General features: G+C 43.6%; 1 protein-coding gene across 1 annotated transcript in view; it reads left to right on the plus strand.

Moving 5' to 3' along the window:
* LOC139559132 (E3 ubiquitin-protein ligase TRIM71-like) overlaps positions 1-20,475 on the plus strand; it is a 42,971-nt gene extending 22,496 nt beyond the window's left edge. Inside the window, exons 2-9 of the mRNA XM_071374866.1 lie at positions 2,467-2,634; positions 8,866-9,000; positions 10,257-10,361; positions 10,499-10,636; positions 11,438-11,773; positions 11,935-12,096; positions 12,726-12,920; positions 13,024-20,475. Coding sequence (XP_071230967.1) covers positions 2,467-2,634; positions 8,866-9,000; positions 10,257-10,361; positions 10,499-10,636; positions 11,438-11,773; positions 11,935-12,096; positions 12,726-12,920; positions 13,024-13,542 — 1,758 coding nt within the window. The 3' untranslated portion in view covers positions 13,543-20,475. The remainder of the gene's footprint in view (positions 1-2,466; positions 2,635-8,865; positions 9,001-10,256; positions 10,362-10,498; positions 10,637-11,437; positions 11,774-11,934; positions 12,097-12,725; positions 12,921-13,023) is intronic.
* Positions 20,476-22,122: the final 1,647 nt, after the last annotated feature.

Genomic DNA, 22,122 nt, shown 5'->3' on the forward strand with positions numbered 1-22,122 from the left:
AACGCGTCTAACACAAACTTCCACATGTCAAACGAACACGTCTTCAGGTCTCAGGCAAGGTTGCTCATCACGTTAGCATGGATCACCAAACCACGCTCTTTTTATGAGTAACCTTGCTGGCTCTTGAAGACTTAGTATTAGTGTAGCAGATGGGGTTCTGGGAAACTCCGCTTCAAGTGTCACCCCTTTGCGCAATTGAAGAAATACGTAATTTTTTTTAAATAGCAAGATGTGTTGAAACGCTTCAGAAGGGCGGTCACGTTTTGTTTTTGAGTCCTGAGTTCAAGTCTCCGTATGAGCTTAACCAGGGGGAAACTAGTACTTGCTATGCAGACATCGTGATGTCCTTTACAGTGGTGCCATTGGACTCGTATCTACAGTCGTGCTGATTCCACCACTGGCGTTGCTGTGAAGTGAGTTTGGGAGGTGACGGTAGCAAAATGGGGATCTGTGAAGCTCAGCCTGAAGTGTTGAAGAAGGCCTTTGTTCAATAGCGCGGTGGGTTGGAACGCTTCGGGAGTGCGGTCACGTGTGTTTGCGAGGCAGAGTTCGAGTCTCGTTATGAGCTGAATCGGGGAACTGGTACAAGCAGCCCTTTTACATTAACTTCCAGAACTTATCCCTATAATTAAATAAACTGTATAGGCTTTAGCTAAGTAGGCTAACACAGTTTGGTGACATGTATGAGAGCTGGTTGGAACCCAGTCATTCACAAGAGCAATATGAAATAGGGAGTGGAAATGCTAGCCTTAGAAGGGCTATGACAGGGCTATTCAGCTATGTTTTTGTGACACTCCCTTCTAACCTGTCCTGCACGGTCTTTGATCACCATAGAAGGCACGTCCATTTTCCAGAGTCTTAACTTTCAGGAATGAGGTTGTAATAGCTAATAGCCAAAACAGTTCAAACGCTAGAGCCAAATTCATTGGAAGAAAATACATTCAACATGCCACATTGGCTTCAGAAACTGCCAGAAGTTTCTGTTTTACCACAGAGAGAGTTTGATTCTATCTGTTCTGCTCTACCTCTCCTGGCTGGTAAAGTACCAGGATGTTGTCTCTATCTGTTCTCCTCTACCTCTCCTGGCTGGTAAAGTACCAGGATGTTGTCTCTATCTGTTCTCCTCTACCTCTCCTGGCTGGTAAAGTACCAGGATGTTGACTCTGGTTTTGAGTCTGAATTTAGAGAACTGAATTTGAAAACTGAATCTGAATGCATCTGAGAAGTTGAATATGAAACTTAAAATGATAGTTGGTAAACATGATGCAGACAATGAATGCAATATCTACCATATTAAAACTGAATATATAGAATTTGAATATTCAATATTCAGTTGAATATTTTTTTAACTGAATGAAATATTTATTAAATTCTGTTTCAAATCATGAAATATAAGTTCAGTTTATGAATTCAATTTGTGCCTTACAAATCCCAAAATATTTTGTTCAAATTAAATATCCTAATACAATTTCAAAATGATGGAATTCAAAAACTATTTTCTTTTGGCACTAAAATCGCTCCACAATGATGATTGAGACCCTTGGTTGGAGATGTTAGACTTCCCCTGCTGTCATACCCTCACCCATCTCACAATCCATACCTCCCCTCCTCCACCAAATGCAGCTGCATTCCATCCCTTTGTTCTGCCCCTCCCCTTGGAATTTTGGAGAGGTTGAAGAAGGCGGGGCTAGAAGTGGAGAAGAGCGGGATGGAGGAGAAAAGAAAGAAAGGGGAGGGGCTCAAAGGAGCAGACAGGAGTGTGCACATGCCTCATTACATCATGCCTCCCCCTGGGACTGTAGCCATTATCAATGGATTGATTGCGGTTCCCACCCCCTCCCCTCAGCTCTACTCCCATTGGACAACATTGATCCCTGTCGCTCTGGGATTTTATGTTTGGTGCATATTTGATTAGTGTCTTGTTACAAGCCGTCAGTGTAGAGGAGATTTTGGTCATGCTAATGGTTACGTGTGACCTATTAATGAGTCAGCATCAAATATTTATATTTGTTATTTATTGAAATGTGATCGTGTTTAGTATTACAGATTGATCAATGCATTTTGTTATGATTTAGTTGTTGATTAACCAGGTTCTTAAACCGTGTGTGTGTGTGTGTGTGTGTGTGTGTGTGTGCATTAAGTCCTCTGATTTGGTGTATTGATCCGTAAAGCCCCAGAATGCCTGGTCTCATCTCAATGTCACCCCTCTGAGCCTGAACAGAACCAGGGGATGTATTCAATCAAACATGTGCTGCAGAAATGTACACGGCAACACACCTCATAGTCAATAACAAACCATTTTCCCAATGGTTTCTGGTCTCATATACTCACCATCATGGTTCATTGTTTAACATATTAAAGCACTTAAAACCTTTTAAATAATATGTTCTAATGTATGTTTTTTTTTGGGGGGGGTCGAGTTTTGATAGGAGGATTGAATGAACTCTCTCTCCCTCTCTCGTTTAGGTGTTTCTGTTTTTCTGTGAGACGTGCTCTGTGCCTATCTGTAGGGAGTGTAGTGTGGGCAGACACATGGGCCACAGCTTGGTCTATCTACAGGACGCTGTCCAGGACTCCAGAGACATCATCATCCAGCTACTGGCCGACGCACAGCAAGGAAGACAGGCTGTACAGGTGAGTGTGTCTCAATGCATCTGTGGTATTTTTGACCCATTACCGGTTCAGAAATGTGGTATATTCTGCATATAATCCACACTCTCCTTTTAGGCTGCACGGAAGCCTGTGGTTAGAGGTACCCAGCTGGCCCAGGAAGGGGGTGGGTTGCCTGGGGTGACGGGGGTCAAAGGGGAGTGACAGGGAAGGGAGGAGAGGAAGGGGAAAGGTCATCTAGGAATAGAATCTTAGACCCTTCCACCCTTCTCTTTCTCACACACACACACACACACACACACACACAGAGAGAGGGACATATTATCTCTATGTAAATGCTTGTAGAGTAAATAGATTCTCTGACTCTGTTTTGTCTGTAGCAGTGGTCACTAGAAGAAGTTACACACGTGAAAGGAAAAAAGGGAGATGGGGGAGGAGAATGGGAGATGGAAGAAGGGAGAGACGAGAAGGGTAGAAGATGGACGTTACTAATAATGTTAAACGATCTATTCAGTCACGGTGTTGATACCCATGTCCTCCCTCACAACCACGTGCTCACTCACTGACAATCACCTGGGACTGAGAACTCTTACACATAAATAGTATTGTATTCATTCTAGTTCTATGGTTTTAAGAAAAGCTTTCCTCTTAAAAACAGCCTTTATTGTTATACAGGGGTGTGTTATCGGTGATGGATTCTGAGACAGTCACAGTTCCATTCACTCCCCATGATCTGTTGAGAATGGTTTTGAAACAGATGGGTATGTTGCTGAATGAGATGCTTTGTTACAGTACTTCCTGGAAACCAGTGTTACCAGGAAGTGTGAGATGTTGTGTAATCGCCCTGGAAGGTGCGTGTCTGACACTGGTCAGGACTCAGCGTAACCCTGAAACATGATCTAGTTCAGCGAGCCAAGGTTACGTTACGTCAGAACTGTGCACGTTGTCACTGTTCAACCACCGCCTCGTCCCTCTATCTCCTGATACAGAACTTGGACAGGCACACACACACACACACACACACTCTTTCTCGGGGCAGGATATTTCCGCCCACTCCACACCCATTATCTCCCATGACCTCCAACTCTGAACTTGTGACCTGCTGGTTGAGTAAGCTGCTTTCTGATTGGCCAGTTTGACCTCCTTTGTGTCCCAAGCTGCTACTGTATTGGCCTGCCACGGACCAGCAATAGCTTTGTTTCACAATGATATGGGCACTAAACAGTTAAATGATGAAATGTCATTAGTTACACATTTGAGCTTACGTTTTAGTGCCAAATCTTTCTCTCTCTCTCTCCTATTGCTCTCACGCTATCTTTTTCCTCTCTCCCCCTCTCCATCTTCCCCCTTGCTCTCTATGTCAGTGTTGATGAAGCCCCTCCCCTCCCTTCCTGCTGTTCTCTCCAGACGTCCTGATTATAACTGACCCTTTAGCGGTCTGTCCCAAATGGCCAGCGGGAGAAGGGACCCTGCTGCCCAGGGGGAGGGTCTTCAGCCATGGGTCAGGAGGTCAATGACCTCAGGGGGATTTGGGTGACCTTTGATTTCCCCCCCCCCCCCCCCCCTCTCTGGGTAATGTCACAAAGGATCCCTCCCCCCTCGGCCCTGTGGGGTCCAGACCGCCCTCAAACCACCCAACTCGGAGGGAAACAGAGTGTAAAGTGATAGAAAGGAACGAGAGGGAGAGACATAAATGACAAAAAAATACACGAATTTAATGTGTTAGAAAATCAATTTAATGCTTTTTGACAATGAAGCCAAACTATTTCCATTAGGTCCCCTTGACATTGACGTTTCTACAAAACTTTTGCATTTTTCTTAAAATGTCACTCTCCTCTCATAGTGAGAACAGCATGGCGGTCAGTGACACTACCTCTCTCTACTAGCTCCTATCTCACACTCTGACTTCAAAGGCCACTGCTCATGTTTTTTAAAATTTTATTTCACCTTTATTTAACTTTTGGATGAAAACATTTGGATGAAAAGCATACCCAAATTCAACTGCCAGCTACTCATCCCCAGAAGATAAGATATGCATATTATTAGTAGATTTGGATAGGAAACACTCCGACGTTTCTAAAACTGTTTGAATCATGTCTGTGAGTATAACAGAACTTAATTAGCAGGCGAAACCCCGAGGACAAACCTTTCAGATTTTCTTTTTTGAGGTCACTCTCTTTTCAATGGATTTTCATTGGGAATCCAGATTTCTAATTGACCTTCTTGCAGTTCCTACCGCTTCCACTGGATGTCAACAGTCCTTAGAAATTGGTTGAGGTTTTTTCCTTTGTGTAATGAAGAAGTACGGCCATCCAGAACGAGGGTCACTTAAAGTGTACTGTTTGTTAGAGGCGCGTGACCAGAAAGCTAGCTACAGTTTGTTTTAATCTTGTATTGAACACAGATCATCCCGTCTTCAATTGTATCGATTATTTACGTTAAAAAATACCTAAAGTTGTGTTACAAAAGTAGTTTGAAATGTTTTGGCAAAGTTTACAGGTAACTTTTGAGATATTTTGAAGTAATGTTGCACAAGTTGGAACCGGTGTTTTTCTGGATCAAACGCACCAAATAAATGGACATTTTGGATATATATCGACGGAATTAATCGAACAAAAGGACCATTTGTGATGTTTATGGGACATATTGGAGTGCCAACAACAGAAGCTCGTCAAAGGTAAGGCATGAATTATATTTTTATTTCTGCGTTTTGTGTCGCGCCTGCAGGGTTGAAATATACTTCTCTCTCTTTGTTTACTCTGTTGCTATCCTCATAATAGCATCGTTTGCTTTCGCCAAAAAGCCTATTTGAATTCTGACATGTTGGCTGGATTCACAACAAGTGTAGCTTTAATTTGGTATCGTTCATGTGTGATTTAATGAAAGTTCGATTTTTTATAGTAATTTATTTGAATTTGGCGCTCTGCATTTTCTCTGGCTTTTGGCCAAGTGAGACAGTAGCATCCCGCCTAAACTCAGATTTTTGGATATAAATATGAACTTTACCGAACAAAACATACATGTATTGTGTAACATGAAGTCCTATGCGTGTCATCTGATGAAGATCATCAAAGGTTAGTGATTAATTTTATCTCTATTTCTGCTTTTTGTTACTCCTCTCTTTGGCTGGAAAAATGGCTGTGTTTTTCTGTGACTTGGCTCTGACCTAACATAATCGTTTGGTGTGCTTTCGTCGTAAAGCCTATTTGAATTCTGACATGTTGGCTGGATTCACAACAAGTGTAGCTTTAATTTGGCATCTTTCATGTGTGATTTAATGAAAGTTTGATTTTTATAGTAATTTATTTGAATTTGGCGCTCTGCATTTTTACTGGCTTTTGGCCAAGTGGGACGTTAGAGTCCCACATATCCCAGATAAGTTAACTAGGCTAGTCAGTTAAGAACAAATTCTTATTTGACGGCCTACCGGGGTAACTGCCTTGTTCAGGGGCAGAACGACAGACTTTTACCTTGTCAGCTCGAGGATTCGATCCAGCAACCTTTCGGTTACTGACCCAACGCTCTGCCGTCCCTACACTCTAACCACTCGGCTACCTGCCGTCCCTACACTCTAACCACTAGGCTACCTGTATACCTTAGCTGGCGACATTGCTATTGTGGTAGATTGTAACCAATGCCAGTCATAATTAACCATAACTCTTACCCCTACGAGGTCCGGAGCCTGCTGGTGTCTGTTCTACCTAATAATGAATTGCACCCACCTGGTGTCCCAGGTCTAAGTCAGTCCTTGATTATAGGGGATTTTAAAGCAGTGGAACTTCGAGTTCCAGAGTTGAATTTGAAGGTAAAGAAGTTATACAGTGCCGTGAAAAAGTATTTACCCACTTTCTGATTTTCTGTATGTTTGCTACCGAATGTTATCAGATCATTAACAAAAACCTGCTATTAGATAAAAGGAACCTGAGTTTAAGTATATCTTTTTTTGTTATTTGTATTGTATTTATTTATTTAACAAAGTTATGCAACACCCAATGCCCCTGTGTGAAAAGTAATTGCCCCCTTTAAACTCAGTAACTGGTTGAGCCTCCTTTAGCTGAAATGACTGCAACCAAACACTTCCTGTAGTTGTTGATCAGTCTCTCACATCGCTGTGGAGGAATTTTGGCCCACTCTTCCATACAGAACTGCCTTAACTCAATGACATTTTGTGGGGGTTTTTTAAGCATAAACTGCTCGTTTCAAGTCCTGCCACAAGATTTTAATTCTGATTAGGTCTGGACTTTGACTAGGCCATTCCAAAACTTAAAATATGTTGCTTTTTCACCATTTTCATGTAGACTTGATTGTGTGTTTTGGATCATTGTCTTGCTGCATGACCCAGCTGTGCTTCTGCTTCCTGACAGATGGCCTGACATTCTCCTGTACAATTCTCTGATACAGAGCAGAATTCATGGTTCCTTCGATTAAGGCAAGTGGTCCAGGTCCTGAGGCAGCAAAGCATCCCCCAAACCATCACGCTACCACCACCATGCTGGACCCCAAACCATCACGCTACCACCACCATGCTGGACCCCAAACCATCACGCTACCACCACCATGCTGGACCCCAAACCATCACGCTTCCACCACCATGCTGGACCCCAAACCATCACGCTACCACCACCATGCTGGACCCCAAACCATCACGCTACCACCACCATGCTGGACCCCAAACCATCACGCTACCACCACCATGCTGGACCCCAAACCATCACGCTACCACCACCATGCTGGACCCCAAACCATCACGCTACCACCACCATGCTGGACCCCAAACCATCACGCTACCACCACCATGCTGGACCGTTGGTGTGAGGTTCTTAACGTAGAATGCAGTGTTTGGTTTTCACCAGACATTATGGGACCCATCTCATCCAAAACATTTACTCAAGTTTCCAAAAAGCATTTGAATGACCGTCAAGACTCTTGGATGGACAGAAAAGTCAAAAGTATAACGTTTTTTGGACGACAACGGTCCCATTTATGTCTGGCGAAAACCAAACAGGAAGCATGAATTCTGCTCTGTATCAGAGAATTCTACAGGAGAATTTCAGACCATCCGTCTGTGAACTGAAGCACAGCTGGGTCCTGCAGCAAGACCATGATCCAAAACACACAAGTCGACATGAACATTGTTAAAAAGCAACACGTTTTGGAATGGCCTAGTCTAAGTCCAGAGCTAATCCTAATTTAGGATGTTGTGGCAGGACTTGAAACAAGCAGTTCTGTATGGAAGAGTGGGCCAAAATTCCTCCACAGCGACGTGAGAGACTCATCAACAACTACAGGAAGTGTTTGGTTAGAGCAGCTAAAGGAGGCTCAACCAGTTACTGAGTGTAAGGGGGCAATTACTTTTTCACACAGGGACATTGGCTGTTGCATAACTTTGTTTAAGAAATAAGTATGTCATTGCTGTGTTATTTGTTCACTCAGGATCCCTTTATCTAATATTAGGTTTTGCTTGAAGATCTGATTTACATTTAGTATAACAAAATATGTAAAAGTAGAGAAAATTAGAAAGGGTGGCAAATACTTTTTCACAGCACTGTACAGCTTGGCTACAGGTTAAACAATCTATCTTATTTTGTCATCGTAACCATTGGAACGTGGTAAATAAGTGATTTCCTTGAAAGGGGGAGAGTCTGAGCTTTCCCTGCAAAATGGAGCTTCTGATGTGATCAGCGCAAACAAATTGCCTATATGAAAGCAAAGTTGATCAAATACCTTTTATTGTTTTGTACAATTGTGTCCTGTATCCTGGCTGTGCATCAGTTCAAAAGAGACACCGGGGATTGAAATGACCGCCTAGCTGTGTGTTTGGAAGGAGCCCGTGCAACTGAAAGACGTTATTGGCCAATGAGTGGATTGACTGCATTAGATATTCTGCGACGGCATGGACAAAACAGATGGAAAAGGAGATTCATGTCCATTTGAATGTTGATTAGTGTCACGTGGACTTTTCGTCTCGTTACATTTTCATCAACTAAAGTCATTTGTAATAGTGTTTTTTTTTTTCAGGCGTCTCGTTATTAGTTTTTGTCTGGAAAAATAGTTAAAGATTTTGTCATAGCTGGGTAGAAGTGTTATGTGGGTATTTTTAACCTGGTTAGTTCTTGTTAATCTGAGAATGGGGAAGGTCCAGTGATGTTGTATTATATGTTTTGACCCTATACCCCCAGTTGGTCCTGTATCCTAGAGATCAAGGTGGTGTGTGTGTGTGTGTTATTTCTAACCCTGTAATATCCCCTGTTCTAGTTGAGTATGGAGAAGGTCCAGGCCATAGCAGAGCAGGTAGACATCAAGGCCAAGGTGGTTCAGACAGAGGTGAAGAACATGGTCCTCAGACTCCTGAAAGCCTTGGAGGACAGAGAGAGTCAGCTACTCTGGAAGGTAAGCTTTTCTCCAACTGTGTTGGTGTGTTTGTGTGTCTCTGTCTCTGTCTCTCTCTGTCAGTCTCTGCCTGTCAGTCTCTGCCTGTCAGTCTCTTTCTCTCTCTGTCTCTCTCTGTCTCTCACTCACTCACTCACTCACTCACATATTTACGTGGTTAGAGGGCTCATCCAACAGCTGTTGTCACTGTTTGACTAACATGTTTTGAAGACAAGGTGTTTTTACAGTAGACGTGTTCTACATGTTTGTATACAACTTCACGTTGCATGTCCTGATTCTCCCTGTCCGCCCACATGACTTATGCCTTTTCTGTTGCTTTGTGTGTGTGTTTATGACTCATGACTGGAGGTTTAGTCCTTCCCTTTTAACATGGAACCAGACAGGCTGGAGGTTTAGTCCTTCCCTTTAACATGGAACCAGACAGGCTGGAGGTTTAGTCCTTCCATTTAACATGGATCCAGACAGGCTGGAGGTTTAGTCCTTCCATTTAACATGGATCCAGACAGGCTGGGGGTTTAGTCCTTCCCTTTAACATGGAACCAGACAGGCTGGGGGTTTAGTCCTTCCCTTTAACATGGAACCAGACAGGCTGGAGGTTTAGTCCTTCCCTTTAACATGGAACCAGACAGGCTGGGGGTTTAGTCCTTCCCTTTAACATGGAACCAGACAGGCTGGGGGTTTAGTCCTTCCCTTTAACATGGAACCAGACAGGCTGGGGGTTTAGTCCTTCCCTTTAACATGGAACCAGACAGGCTGGGGGTTTAGTCCTTTCCTTTAACATGGATCCAGACAGGCTGGGGGTTTAGTCCTTTCCTTTAACATGGAACCAGACAGGCTGGAGGTTTAGTTCTTCCCTTTAACATGGATCCAGACAGGCTGGGGGTTTAGTCCTTCCATTTAACATGGATCCAGACAGGCTGGAGGTTTAGTTCTTCCCTTTAACATGGAACCAGACAGGCTGGAGGTTTAGTTCTTCCCTTTAACATGGATCCAGACAGGTTGAACTTTTAAGTATTGTTAACCTCTAGCTTTTGATTCACCTCACACCCTTCATCCCCCTGTTGAATGGCCTGTTTTGACTGTTAGTCAATGCTGTCACTATATGTCCAATATCCCACTCTAACCTGTACACTGATCTACAACAATCTGAGATTTAACAAACTACTGTTTTCACACTGCTGGATTTGCCCATACTTGTACACCCACATGAATTAATCTCTCTCTCTCTCTCTCCCCCTTCTCCCTCCCTCTCCCAGGTTGAGAAGATCCACCAGCTGAAAGCCAAGTCCCTGTACCTGCAGGTAGAGAAGCTGCATCAGAACCTGACCAAGCTGGACAGCACCATCGCAGCCGTCACTCAGGTATGTTAAAAGGTGCATGTCCGGAGGGGAGGAGGGGGGGAGGGCAAGACGACCAGGTTTCTAAATACTATGTTGAAAGTCATTCATGATTATTGCTAACTATGGCATCCATGTCTCCTCACCTCATAACTCATCAGGTGCTGGATGAGGGTTGTCACCTGGACGTGCTGCTGGCCAGAGAACGCACGCTGACCCAGATTCAGGAGCTCAAGTCTCTCAGAGGCCTGCTGCAGCCACAGGAGGACGATCGTTTAATGTTCACCCCTCCAGACCAGGTAAATAACAGGTTCCTGTTCGCCCCGCCAGACCAGGTAAATAAGAGGTTCCTGTTCGCCCCTCCAGACCAGGTAAATAACAGGTTCCTGTTCGCCCCGCCAGACCAGGTAAATAACAGGTTCCTGTTCGCCCCGCCAGACCAGGTAAATAAGAGGTTCCTGTTCGCCCCGCCAGACCAGCTAAATAACAGGTTCCTGTTCGCCCCGCCAGACCAGGTAAATAACAGGTTCCTGTTTGCCCCGCCAGACCAGGTAAATAACAGGTTCCTGTTTGCCCCTCCAGACCAGGTAAATAACAGGTTCCTGTTTGCCCCTCCAGACCAGGTAAATAACAGGTTCCTGTTTGCCCCTCCAGACCAGGTAAATAACAGGTTCCTGTTCGCCCCTCCAGACCAGGTAAATAACAGGTTCCTGTTTGCCCCTCCAGACCAGGTAAATAACAGGTTCCTGTTTGCCCCTCCAGACCAGGTAAATAACAGGTTCCTGTTTGCCCCTCCAGACCAGGTAAATAACAGGTTCCTGTTTGCCCCTCCAGACCAGGTAAATAACAGGTTCCTGTTTGCCCCTCCAGACCAGGTAAATAACAGGTTCCTGTTCGCCCCGCCAGACCAGGTAAATAACAGGTTCCTGTTCGCCCCGCCAGACCAAGCGAGAGGGGTTAGAGACTCTTGTGGCTCTTTGGATGACTGGAATTATCTACATGTCAGCCAATTTCATATACATTATATTAATGTTGCTATTTCCACTTGTCCCTAGTTCGTGGCATATTAATAGTATTATTGATGATATTGTCTTCACCAGGCCCTGTACAAAGCCATTCAGTCCATGGGGTTGATCAGTAGCGGAGCGTTTGCTCCCGTCACCAAAGCTCACGGCGAGGGCCTAAAGACCGCACTCCGTGGCAAGACCGCCTCCTTCACCGTAATTGGCTACGACCACGACAGGGAGCCCTGCCTCTCGGGCGGTGACGCAGTGTCAGCGGTGGTGATGGCAGCCGCGGATGGTAACCTATCGGCTGCGGAGGTGTGTGACAACCAGAACGGGTCGTACACCGTCAGCTACTTGCCCAAGACTGAGGGAGAAGATTTGGTGTCAGTTCTGGTCTGTAACCAGCACATCATGGGCAGCCCCTTCAAGGTAAAATGTATAGTATTATAATAAATGTAACAACCAAGTAATATATTTACACTCCAACATATTCTATGCACATCTCTTAAGCAACAACTAAGTAATACAACTTGTAAATTGCTGTAGATAGGATGAAATGCTAAGTAGCATTCTCCCTGCCTATGTTCCAGGTACTGGTGAAGTCTGGGCGACGCTATGGGGCTCTGGGTTCACCGGTGTCTGCGTTTGGCAGTGAGGGGGAGGGTGATGGTCAGCTGTGTCGTCCCTGGGGAATCAGTGTGGATAAAGAGGGATACGTGGTGGTGGCCGACCGCAGTAACAACCGCGTACAGGTGGGTTTCATTAATTTCATGTCGTGGGTTGGTGTCGACTCAGCCGTAATACTAAGGAGAAAGGGTTTTATGATGCTAGAAAGCTAACTCTTGCTAAATCAGTGTCAGTTTGTTTGCTTTTAACTTGCCAGCTATCTGTCTCTCAGTAGCCCTCTTCTTGAGAGCTGAAGCACAGCGTGTACAGTGCCCTAGCTAGCCATCGTTAGAACAGTGAAGAACAGCGTGTACAGTGCCCTAGCTAGCCATCTTTAAAACAGTGAAGTACAGCATATACAGTGCCCTAGCTAGCCATCGTTAGAACAGTGAAGAACAGCGTGTACAGTGCCCTAGCTAGCCATCTTTAGAACAGTGAAGCACAGCGTGTACAGTGCCCTAGCTAGCCATCTTTAAAACAGTGAAGCACAGCATGTACAGTGCCCTAGCTAGCCATCTTTAAAACAGTGAAGCACAGCATGTACAGTGCCCTAGCTAGCCATCTTTAAAACAGTGAAGCACAGCATGTACAGTGCCCTAGCTAGCCATCTTTAGAACAGTGAAGCACAGCGTGTACACTGCCCTAGCTAGCCATCTTTAGAACAGTGACTCTTTTAATTATTTCCTTTCTTCTGCGACTACCTCCTACTGTCCAGATCTTCAAGCCGTGCGGTGCCTTCCACCACAAGTTTGGCTCCCTGGGCTCTCGCCCCGGTCAGTTTGATCGTCCAGCGGGCGTGGCGTGCGACAGCCAACAGCAGATCATCGTAACGGACAAAGACAACCACCGTGTGCAGGTGTTCACCTTTGACGGACAGTTTATGCTCAAGTTCGGCGAGAAGGGCACTAAGGTACAAACTATTTCAATCGCGCGCTCTCTCACGTACAGTAGTATAGACACACACACTCATCAGAGCTGAACTAATAACTATATTCTACTGTACTCTATTGTAGAACGGTCAGTTCAACTACCCCTGGGATGTGGCAGTGAACTCTGCGGGGAAGATCTTGGTCTCTGACACCAGGAACCACCGCATCCAGCTCTTTGGCCCTGATGGCTCGTTCATCAACAAGTACGGCTTTGAGGGCGCCCTGTGGAAACACTTTGACTCGCCGCGTGGCGTCGCCTTTAACCATGAGGACCACCTAGTCGTCACCGACTTCAACAACCACCGTCTGCTGGTGATTCGGCCAGATTGCCAGTCTGCCCGGTTCCTGGGCTCTGAGGGTACCGGTAACGGGAAGTTCCTGCGTCCCCAGGGCATAGCGGTGGACCAGGAGAACCGGATCATCGTTGCCGACTCGAGGAACCACCGGGTGCAGGTGTTCGAGCCCAACGGGAACTTCTTATGCAAATTTGGCACCCATGGCAGTGGCTTCGGACAGATGGACCGCCCCTCCGGTGTTGCTGTGACACCTGACGGAGTCATCGTGGTCGTCGACTTCGGAAACAACCGCATCCTCAAGTTCTAATCACTTTTCGCTTTCTTTCTCTCGCTCTGTTTTCTCTCCGTTTCTCTGTTAGGGAGAGGAAATTGAAGAGCGAGGAAAAGGATTCAACAAACACACAAAGAGAGGACAGTTTAAAGAGAGATAATCAGAGCAGGTAGAAATGCGTTATTACAAATGAAGGGGAAATTAATTTGTTCGTTTTTAAATTATTTTTTACTTTTAGGTTTTAGTTTGTGGAATCATATTCCTGTGGTATACTGTATGACAAAGGGGACCACTAAGACTAGTTGATAATCAGTAGTGAAAGTAACAAGGAAGAGATCACGATTTCCCTGTCTTCTATCTGAATTGCTCTCTCTCAACTCTCCTCACGTCGCCTTCTCAGGGATTTTTCTCACTTTTTCTTGAAATATTGAATCCTCTGCTCCGCCACCTACCTCATCTAGTTCTTAATGAATGTACTCACCCTCTCCGAGCAGAGGTCTACTCTAGTCTGTCAAGTTTTACAAAGAAGAAAATAAAAAAAGTCTACCTCAATACTTTTTTTATTTAAAGAGAGACATAAAAATGAAAAGACGTTTTGACCTGACCTGTAGTGGAGTCTAGTGTGTTCAGTGATGTTTAGGGTAGCTTGTTCTGTAGATTTTGGTTTAGCATGTCCCCTCATCTCTCCATGTGTAGTGTCACTGCAGACTGACAGAATAGAGGTAAGAACGGAGGGTTTTATGTAATGCCAAACCCGTTAGACTGACTCTGTGTTAGTTAACTCAGGTCACAGTACCAGATGGACCAGAAGAATCTCCTTTTAGCTTGACTGGTTTATTGATCGCAGTGGCGCCGGGAGTCTGTCCTGGGACAGATGCAGTTTGATGATTGGTTGAAATCATGAGCTAGTCGTTGTTGTTGTGGGGAGATTCTCTTTTCTGTCCCAAAGTATCCAATTATCAATTGAACATTGTTGATTCCTTTCAGGCATCAGCAAGCTGGTCTGATTATGAGGAGAAAAATAATGAAAATCAATATGAAAAAGCAAAAACAGCATTTGTGTACTCTCAAACGAAGGGCCCACCAAAGTATTTTACAAGTTTATCAGGAGTTATCAGGATGTATTGGTTGTTGATTAGGAGATTGATTATGAATTCTGTCTGACATCTCATTGTGAATGATGCGGAAGAATAACAATGCCTCCAGAAAGCAGGCGTCTTGATTGGCTGTCCACAGGAGTGAGAGCCAATCAGAAATCAGTGATCCTGAGTGGTTGAATTGTGGGGCACTGATTGGCTCTTGGGGGCTAGGATTTAATCCAATCCCCTTCTGACGTCACTGCCCCACCCTAGTTATTGACGGCCATTCTGAAATGCCGGAGAGAGAGAGTGTTCCGGAACATGTACATGCTGACCAGACCTCTGAAAGATGGAGGTCTAGAGACCAGCTAGTGGAGTCAACCAAAGGTAGAATTTCGGCCAACTGTATGTTTGGCGTCGAAAGAACTACAAGTCCCATTGAAGACATTTTGTTGTTTAATCATTTATGTTGGAGGTCTAAAACGCTCACCAGCTGTCACCAAAAAGATCTGTTCAAAGCACTGTCAATGGGGAGAAGAAGAATATCAGGCCTACTTTTAGCTTTTAAAATGGAAGTACCTTTCAAGCCTACTTCCCGAGGAGAACGTTGTAGAAAGGTCTGAAAACAAACCACATCTCACAGCAACCAAAGAGTATCTTTCCAGGCCACTTTCCATCTCACAACCCTGAGAGGTTCAATCTAGCTCCACCACCCATGCTAACCGTGACACCGCTTCATGTCTAGCATCCCTTATTTAGCATTAGCATCTCAACCCATTTAACCATTGAGTGCAAACAGATTCCTGATTTATCACCTGTGGTGGACTTTTTTGGAGGGGTTGTAAATCTCCCTTTCTCTTGTGAAGTTAGCCACTTTAGCGTAGTCTAGCCTAGCGGTATGGGCGTTTTTATTAGTTGGTTTCTGACTGAGCTTCTTACCTCAGAGGAAAGTGCAGACCTGCACTTTAAATCCTAATTTACGTAAAACTTTCACATCCCATCGTTTACCTTAACTGTCAGATACCTCAACATTTTATATACTTTCATATTCCTCACAGTTACTCATGTGTAACTCAATTGTAATACAGCCTACCTTAACCAGTAACTGGCTACAGTACCTCAATTCTCAGACCTCATCAACATACAAATGTAATTTTACAAATCTACCTCAACACACCTTTTACCTAACTTTAAATGCCTCATGTTACTGTGTGTGTGTGTGTGTGTGTGTGTGTGTGTGTGTGTGTGTGTGTGTGTGTGTGTGTGTGTGTGTGTGTGTGTGTGTGTGTGTGTGTGTGTGTGTGTGTGTGTGTGTGTGTGTGTGTGTGTGTGTGTGTGTGTGTCAGTTGAAGTCGAAAGTTTACATACACCTGGGCCAAAAACATTTAAACTCAGTTTTTCACAATTCCTGACATTTATTCCTAGTAAAAATTCCCTGTCTTAGGTCAGTTAGGATTAGCACTTTATTTTAAGAATGTGAAATGTCAGAATAATATTAGAGAGAATGATTTACTTCAGCTTTTATTTCTTTCATCACATTCCCAGTGGGTCAGAAGTTTACATACGCTCAATTAGTATTTGGTAGCATTGCCTTTAAATTGTTTAACTTGGGTCAAACGTTTCAGGTAGCCTTCCACAAGCTTCCCATAATAAGTTGGGTGAATTTTGGCCCATTCCTCCTGACAGAGCTGGTGTAACTGAGTCAGGTTTGAAGGCCTCCTTGCTCACACATGCTTTTTCAGTTCTGCCCACACATTTTCTGTAGGGTTGAGGTCAATGCTTTGTGATGGCCGCTCCAATACCTTGACTTTGTTGTCCTTAAGCCATTTTGCCACAACTTTGGAAGTATGCTTGGGGTCATTGTCCATTTGGAATACCAATTTGGGACCAAGCGTTAACTTCCTGACTTCCTCATGTTGCCATCTATTTTGTGAAGTGCACCAGTCCCTCCTGCAGCAAAGCACCCCCACAACATGATGCTGCCACCCCCATGCTTCACGGTTGGGATGGTATTCTTCGGCTTGCAAGCCTCCCCGTTTTTCATCCAAACATAATGATGGTCATTATGGCCAAACAGTTCTATTTTTGTTTCATCAGACCAGAGGGCATTTCTTCAAAAAGTACGATCTTTGGTGGTTTTGGAGCAGTGGCTTCTTCCTTGCTGAGCGGCCTTTCAGGTTATGTCGATATAGGACTTGTTTTACTGTGCATATAGATACTTTTGTACCTGTTTCCTTCTGCATCTTCACAAGGTCCTTTGCTGTTGTTCTGGGATTGATTTGCACTTTTCACACCAAAGTACGTTCATCTCTAGGAGACAGAACGCTTCTCCTTCCTGAGCGGTATGACGGCTGCGTGGTCCCATGGTGTTCATACTTTAGAGGTCTACAATTTTTTTTCTGAGGTGTTGGCTGAATTCTTTTGATTTTCCCATGATGTCAAGCAATGAGGCACTGAGTTTCAAGGTAGGCCTTGAAATACATCCACAAGTATACCTCCAATTGACTCAAATTATGTCAATTAGCCTATCAGAAGCTTCTAAAGCCATGACATAATTTTCTGGAATTTTCCAAGCTGTTTAAAGGCACAGTCAACTTAGTGTATGTAAACTTCTGACCCACTGGAATTGTGACACAGTGAATTATAAGTGAAATAATTGACAATTGTTGGAAACAATTGTTGGAAAAAGGACTTGTGTCATGCACGAAGTAGATGTCCTAACCGACTTGCCAAAACTATAGTTCGATAACAAGAAATTTGTGGAGTGGTTGAAAAATGAGTTTTAATGACTCCAACCTAAGTGTATGTAAACTTTTGACTTCAACTGTGTGTGTGTGTGTGTGTATATATATTGGCCTACCTCTTCAAATATTTTGACTAGTAACTTCTAAACATCAACTCTCTTGTACTGTATACTTCAGTTTCCAGACCTTTTAAGTTAGTCTTTTATTTGTTTTGTTTTTTAAACATACCTCGTATTACTTTTACCTCAACTCCCACTTTAAATCATGTAACATTTACCTGTCACCTGTTGGACCAAAGATCTTAATCCTGGTGGCTCCTTTTCATGTAAAATGACAAGTTACAAATGGCCATCTCTACACATTGTGTCCATGAGTCGTCTGTTTAGCATTGTGGTGCATTATGCCTTTTTTAATCATATGGAGAAACAAAATAGTGAAAATCAGAGCATTGTGCCAAAAAGATATTTGTGGGAGTTTGGTGTCAAAACGGAGTTGGCGTCGGAATGACACTGTCATAGACGGTGAATGTCATTGGACCATTATATCATAGGTATTAGTGTTTAGCGAATCAAAGCAGCCGAGGACAGATCCCTGTGCTTTGATTGGATGCACTTATGTGGGCTGAACCCCCCCCCCCCTTTTTTTGCGTCACCTCAGTAGAGCTGTAACCTGATTGGCCAATAGTGAGAATGATGGCGATGTCACTGTTGGCTAATTTGAGGCCTTCATCATACCCCCTTTAGACCTACAAGAATTACCTCTAATATCTGCACAGGTTCTCCTCAGTAAGAACATCTTAGAAGTGTGTACCCTAAGAGTTAGCACAATGTTGGTTGGTACTAACTTATTTGAAAACTCACTCTTTGACAATGCAAAAAAAAATGTGGTGTGTGTAGGAACACATTGCGTGAATAAGATGTTTATTACGAGTTAATAAGCCTGTTGCACGTTAATAAGCCTGTTTATTGCACGTTAATAGACCGGAGACATTAGAGGCCCCAGACTCTGCTGCTTAGAACCCACAGGCGTGTCACCGATATGATCTGTCGATGTGTTTCAGTATTACTATATGAAAAAGTCTGCAATCTTTTACATTTTAATAAAAAATGACAAAATTCTATCTTTAACATCCTTAGGTTTTCACTCTTAAAGAGGAAAAACTATTATTTGAAACTTTATTTGTTTGTTTTTGTATCTTTTTTTTATTTTAGATTTGTTATTTTTTGCATGCTTACATTTTTTTAAAGTGAAACAACGTCTCACAGATATAGGTGTTGTAAACTCGACGGGTTGGTAGCTGAATCTGGGGATGGTTTTATCATGGATGGATTTAACCTTTTGACCTTTGCGATTGTATTTCCTGTTCCCAAGAGGCTCTACAGAGGCCAATCGGTGCTTGGCCGGCCATGTCTGGAATCTGTAGCAGAGTGCAGTTTAGTACAACAACTTTTAGAGCAGCTCAGTTTAATGATCCCTCCACACACACACAATGAAGACTGTTTACACTGTAGACATTTTGGTTTTGGCCTAGTAATGACAACCTCATTCTCTCTATCAAAATAAGCTAGGTTTCTTCACAGGATTAGCCGGGCAAGCATCATTAGAATCGCTTGATTTTTTTAAAAAAAGTGTATTTTTTCCCCTCACACAAATATCCAGGAAGTGTGGTGCTGAGCACTTGATTGGTCTCCTGTACTCCTGATGGGCAGGGTTTTATTGGCCCCTATGTTTCTGTCCACCATTTTGTTTCTGGCATCTCACGGCTTTAAGAGAACAGAAGAGAAAAGTTGGTGTAAGCGAAACTGCTCCAGGTGGAAGGTGTGCAACATGTTAATGATTGTATCTTTTAAAGAAAAGTTAAAATACGTAACATTTTTAAAAGGAAGAAAAAAAATAGAAACTCAGGTAGTTCTATGTCCCTGCGGGTGTCACAGTGAAATGTTTACCCCCTAGTGATGCGGGTGTCAGTGAAATATGTCCCCCATAGTGAAAATGTAGTGAACCTTTCTGTTATGACCTCAGTATGAGTCTCATTGGTCATGTTCCAGGACCCTCTTTCTTTGCAGTTGGGTTGTGAAAATGCTGAGATTTCTGCGTGTGTGTGTGTGGTAAAGACGGTCTGGAACGCGACCAATCTTTTCTGTGTGTCCGTTTTTGCATATTATACATTAGTTCTCAATCTCGAAAATGGAAACATTTTGCTTTTTGAATTATTTCCCTCAAATGTACTGTTTTATGTTTAATTTTCAGGTTTTATTTTTGTTAAATGTTCCAGTTGTTTGTTTGATAAACACCAAAGGACATACTCCAGACCACACGACTCTCGGCGACCCTTTTGGAATGTATTTTTTATTTTTATTTTTTAAGAAAATGGTTTGCTGGGAGTGATTCTCACTCACACCCTACTCATTGCTAGCAGGATCACAAAACAGAACGGATACTGTACTACCAATAAATCTATGTCTGGAGAATTACAATGGACGCCATGTTGTTACCCAATGTTCCATTCCAGTGAGAATGCAATTTAGAATCTTACTGTCATGGAGCCTTTGGTGACAAAATGGCCTCTTTAAAAAAAGAATTCTGAGTCTGTTTATCAACAGTCACTCTGTAGACCTATCTCTAAGGCTCTGTTCTGTCCTGTGTGCAGTAGGTGTGAGTGTGTGTTTGTGTGCTGCATTGTGTTGTTGTCAAATCCACTGAATGTGTTCTCCTCTGTCGACGAGGCATGAGGACAGCAGGGACCAGCTGAGTTTAGATGGACGCTGCTGGTGTGTGTTTTGTGTTGGTGTACTATCACATACACACTGAAGTTATCTGTAAGGAGTGTGTATGTGTGTATGCACGTGTTTCCCCCTCCCCCTCTCCTCACACACAGTGGTCGGTGTGGAAGTGCAGTTGTCAGGTCTTCAGTTTAAATAAAGAAGAGGAGACTCTGTTACCTGCTGTCTTCTGTTACCTGCTGTCTTCTGTTACCTGCTGTCTTCTGTTACCTGCTGTCTTCTGTTGCCTTCCCTCGTCTGTTGCCTTCCCTCGTCTGTTGCCTTCCCTCGTCTGTTGCCTTCCCTCGTCTGCTGCCTTCTGTGGACTTTACACATTTCCTATGCAGTTTTTTTGTTTACACTTAAATAAACGTATTTCTTTGATTTCGGTCTGGAGTTAATTTTTCTCATCAATTGCAAAGCTATAAAATGATTCATTGAAAATGTTTGACTCTTACATTGTTAATCTATTGAAAGAATATACAGTACTGGTTCTTGTCGGGCGTTCTAATTCATCCCAAAGGTGTTCGATGGAGTTGAGGTCAGGGCTCTGTGTAAGCCAGTCAAGTTCTTCCACACCAATCTCAACAAACCATTTCTGTATGGACCTCGCTTGTGAAACAGGAAAAGGGCCTTAACCAAACGGTTGCCACAAAGTTGGAAGCACAGAATCGTCTAGAATGTCATCGTATGCTGTAGCTTTTAGATTGGATCTAGAGGGCCCAAACCATGAAAAACAGCCCCAGACAATTATCCCTCCACCAAACTTTACAGTTGGTACTATGCATTCGGGCAAGTAGCATTCTTCTGGCATCCGCCAAACCCAGATTTGTCCGTCGGACTGTCAGATGGTGAAGCGGGATTCATCACTCCAGAGAACACATTTCCACTGCTCCAGAGTCCAATGGCGGCGAGCTTTACACCACTCCAGCCAAGTTTGGCATTGTGCATGGTGAACGTAGACTTGTGTGCTGCTGCTGGACCATGGGAACTCATTTCATGAAGCTTCCGACGAACAGCTAGTGTGCTGACGTTGCTTCCAGAGCCAGTTGCAATTTGGGAGTGCTTTTTGCTTCAGCACTAGGCGGTCCCGTTCTGTTAACTTGTGTTGCCTACCACTAGATGTTTCCACTTCACAATAACAGCACTTACAGTTGACCGGGACAGCTCTAGCAGGGCAGAAAGTTGACGAACTGTTCTGTCCTGTAGGTTGTTGGAAAGGTTGCATCTTAAGACGGTGCCACGTTTAAAGTCACAGAGCTCTTCAGTAAGACCTGCCAATGTTTGTCTATGGAGATTGCATGGCTGTGTGCTCGATTTTTATACACCTGTCAGCAACGGGTGCGGCTGAAATAGCCGAATCCACTAATTTGAAGGGGTGTCAACATACTGTGTGTGTACGTGTGTATATATATATATATATATATATATATACACGTACACACACAGTACACACACAATATATATATATATATATGTATATATATATATACACGTACACACACAGTACACACACAATATATATATATATATATGTATATATATATATATATATATATAGTGTATATTAACCATTATATAATGGAGCTTTATCCCAGACTACATTCTAAGTACACACTTCAGCATACTTGAACAAATTAGTAGATGCTGAATAAAGTGCTACTTGGGTTTATTTTTTAAATTTAACCTTTATTCAACTAGGCAAGTCAGTTAAGAACAAATTCTGATTTACAATGACGGCCTACCCCCGGCCAAACCCTAGCGACGCTGGGCCAATTGTGGGACTCCCAATCATGGCTGGTTGTGATACAGCCTGGAGTCGAACCGGGGTCTGTAGTGACGTCTCTAGCGCTGAGATGGAGTGCCTTAGACCGCTGCGCTACTCGGACAAGGACAACCCTGCTCTGAGTAGGTCTACTCACGGGTGTTGAATAGAGAGAAGGCTTGTGAAACCAGCCAACGGCACCTTGGACAGAAATCTTAACAATGACAATTATCTAAACATTTTCTGTGACGTTCATGTCCCTTCCT

Source organism: Salvelinus alpinus, chromosome 29 (genome assembly GCF_045679555.1).
Source record: "Salvelinus alpinus chromosome 29, SLU_Salpinus.1, whole genome shotgun sequence".
Lineage (NCBI taxonomy): Eukaryota > Metazoa > Chordata > Actinopteri > Salmoniformes > Salmonidae > Salvelinus > Salvelinus alpinus.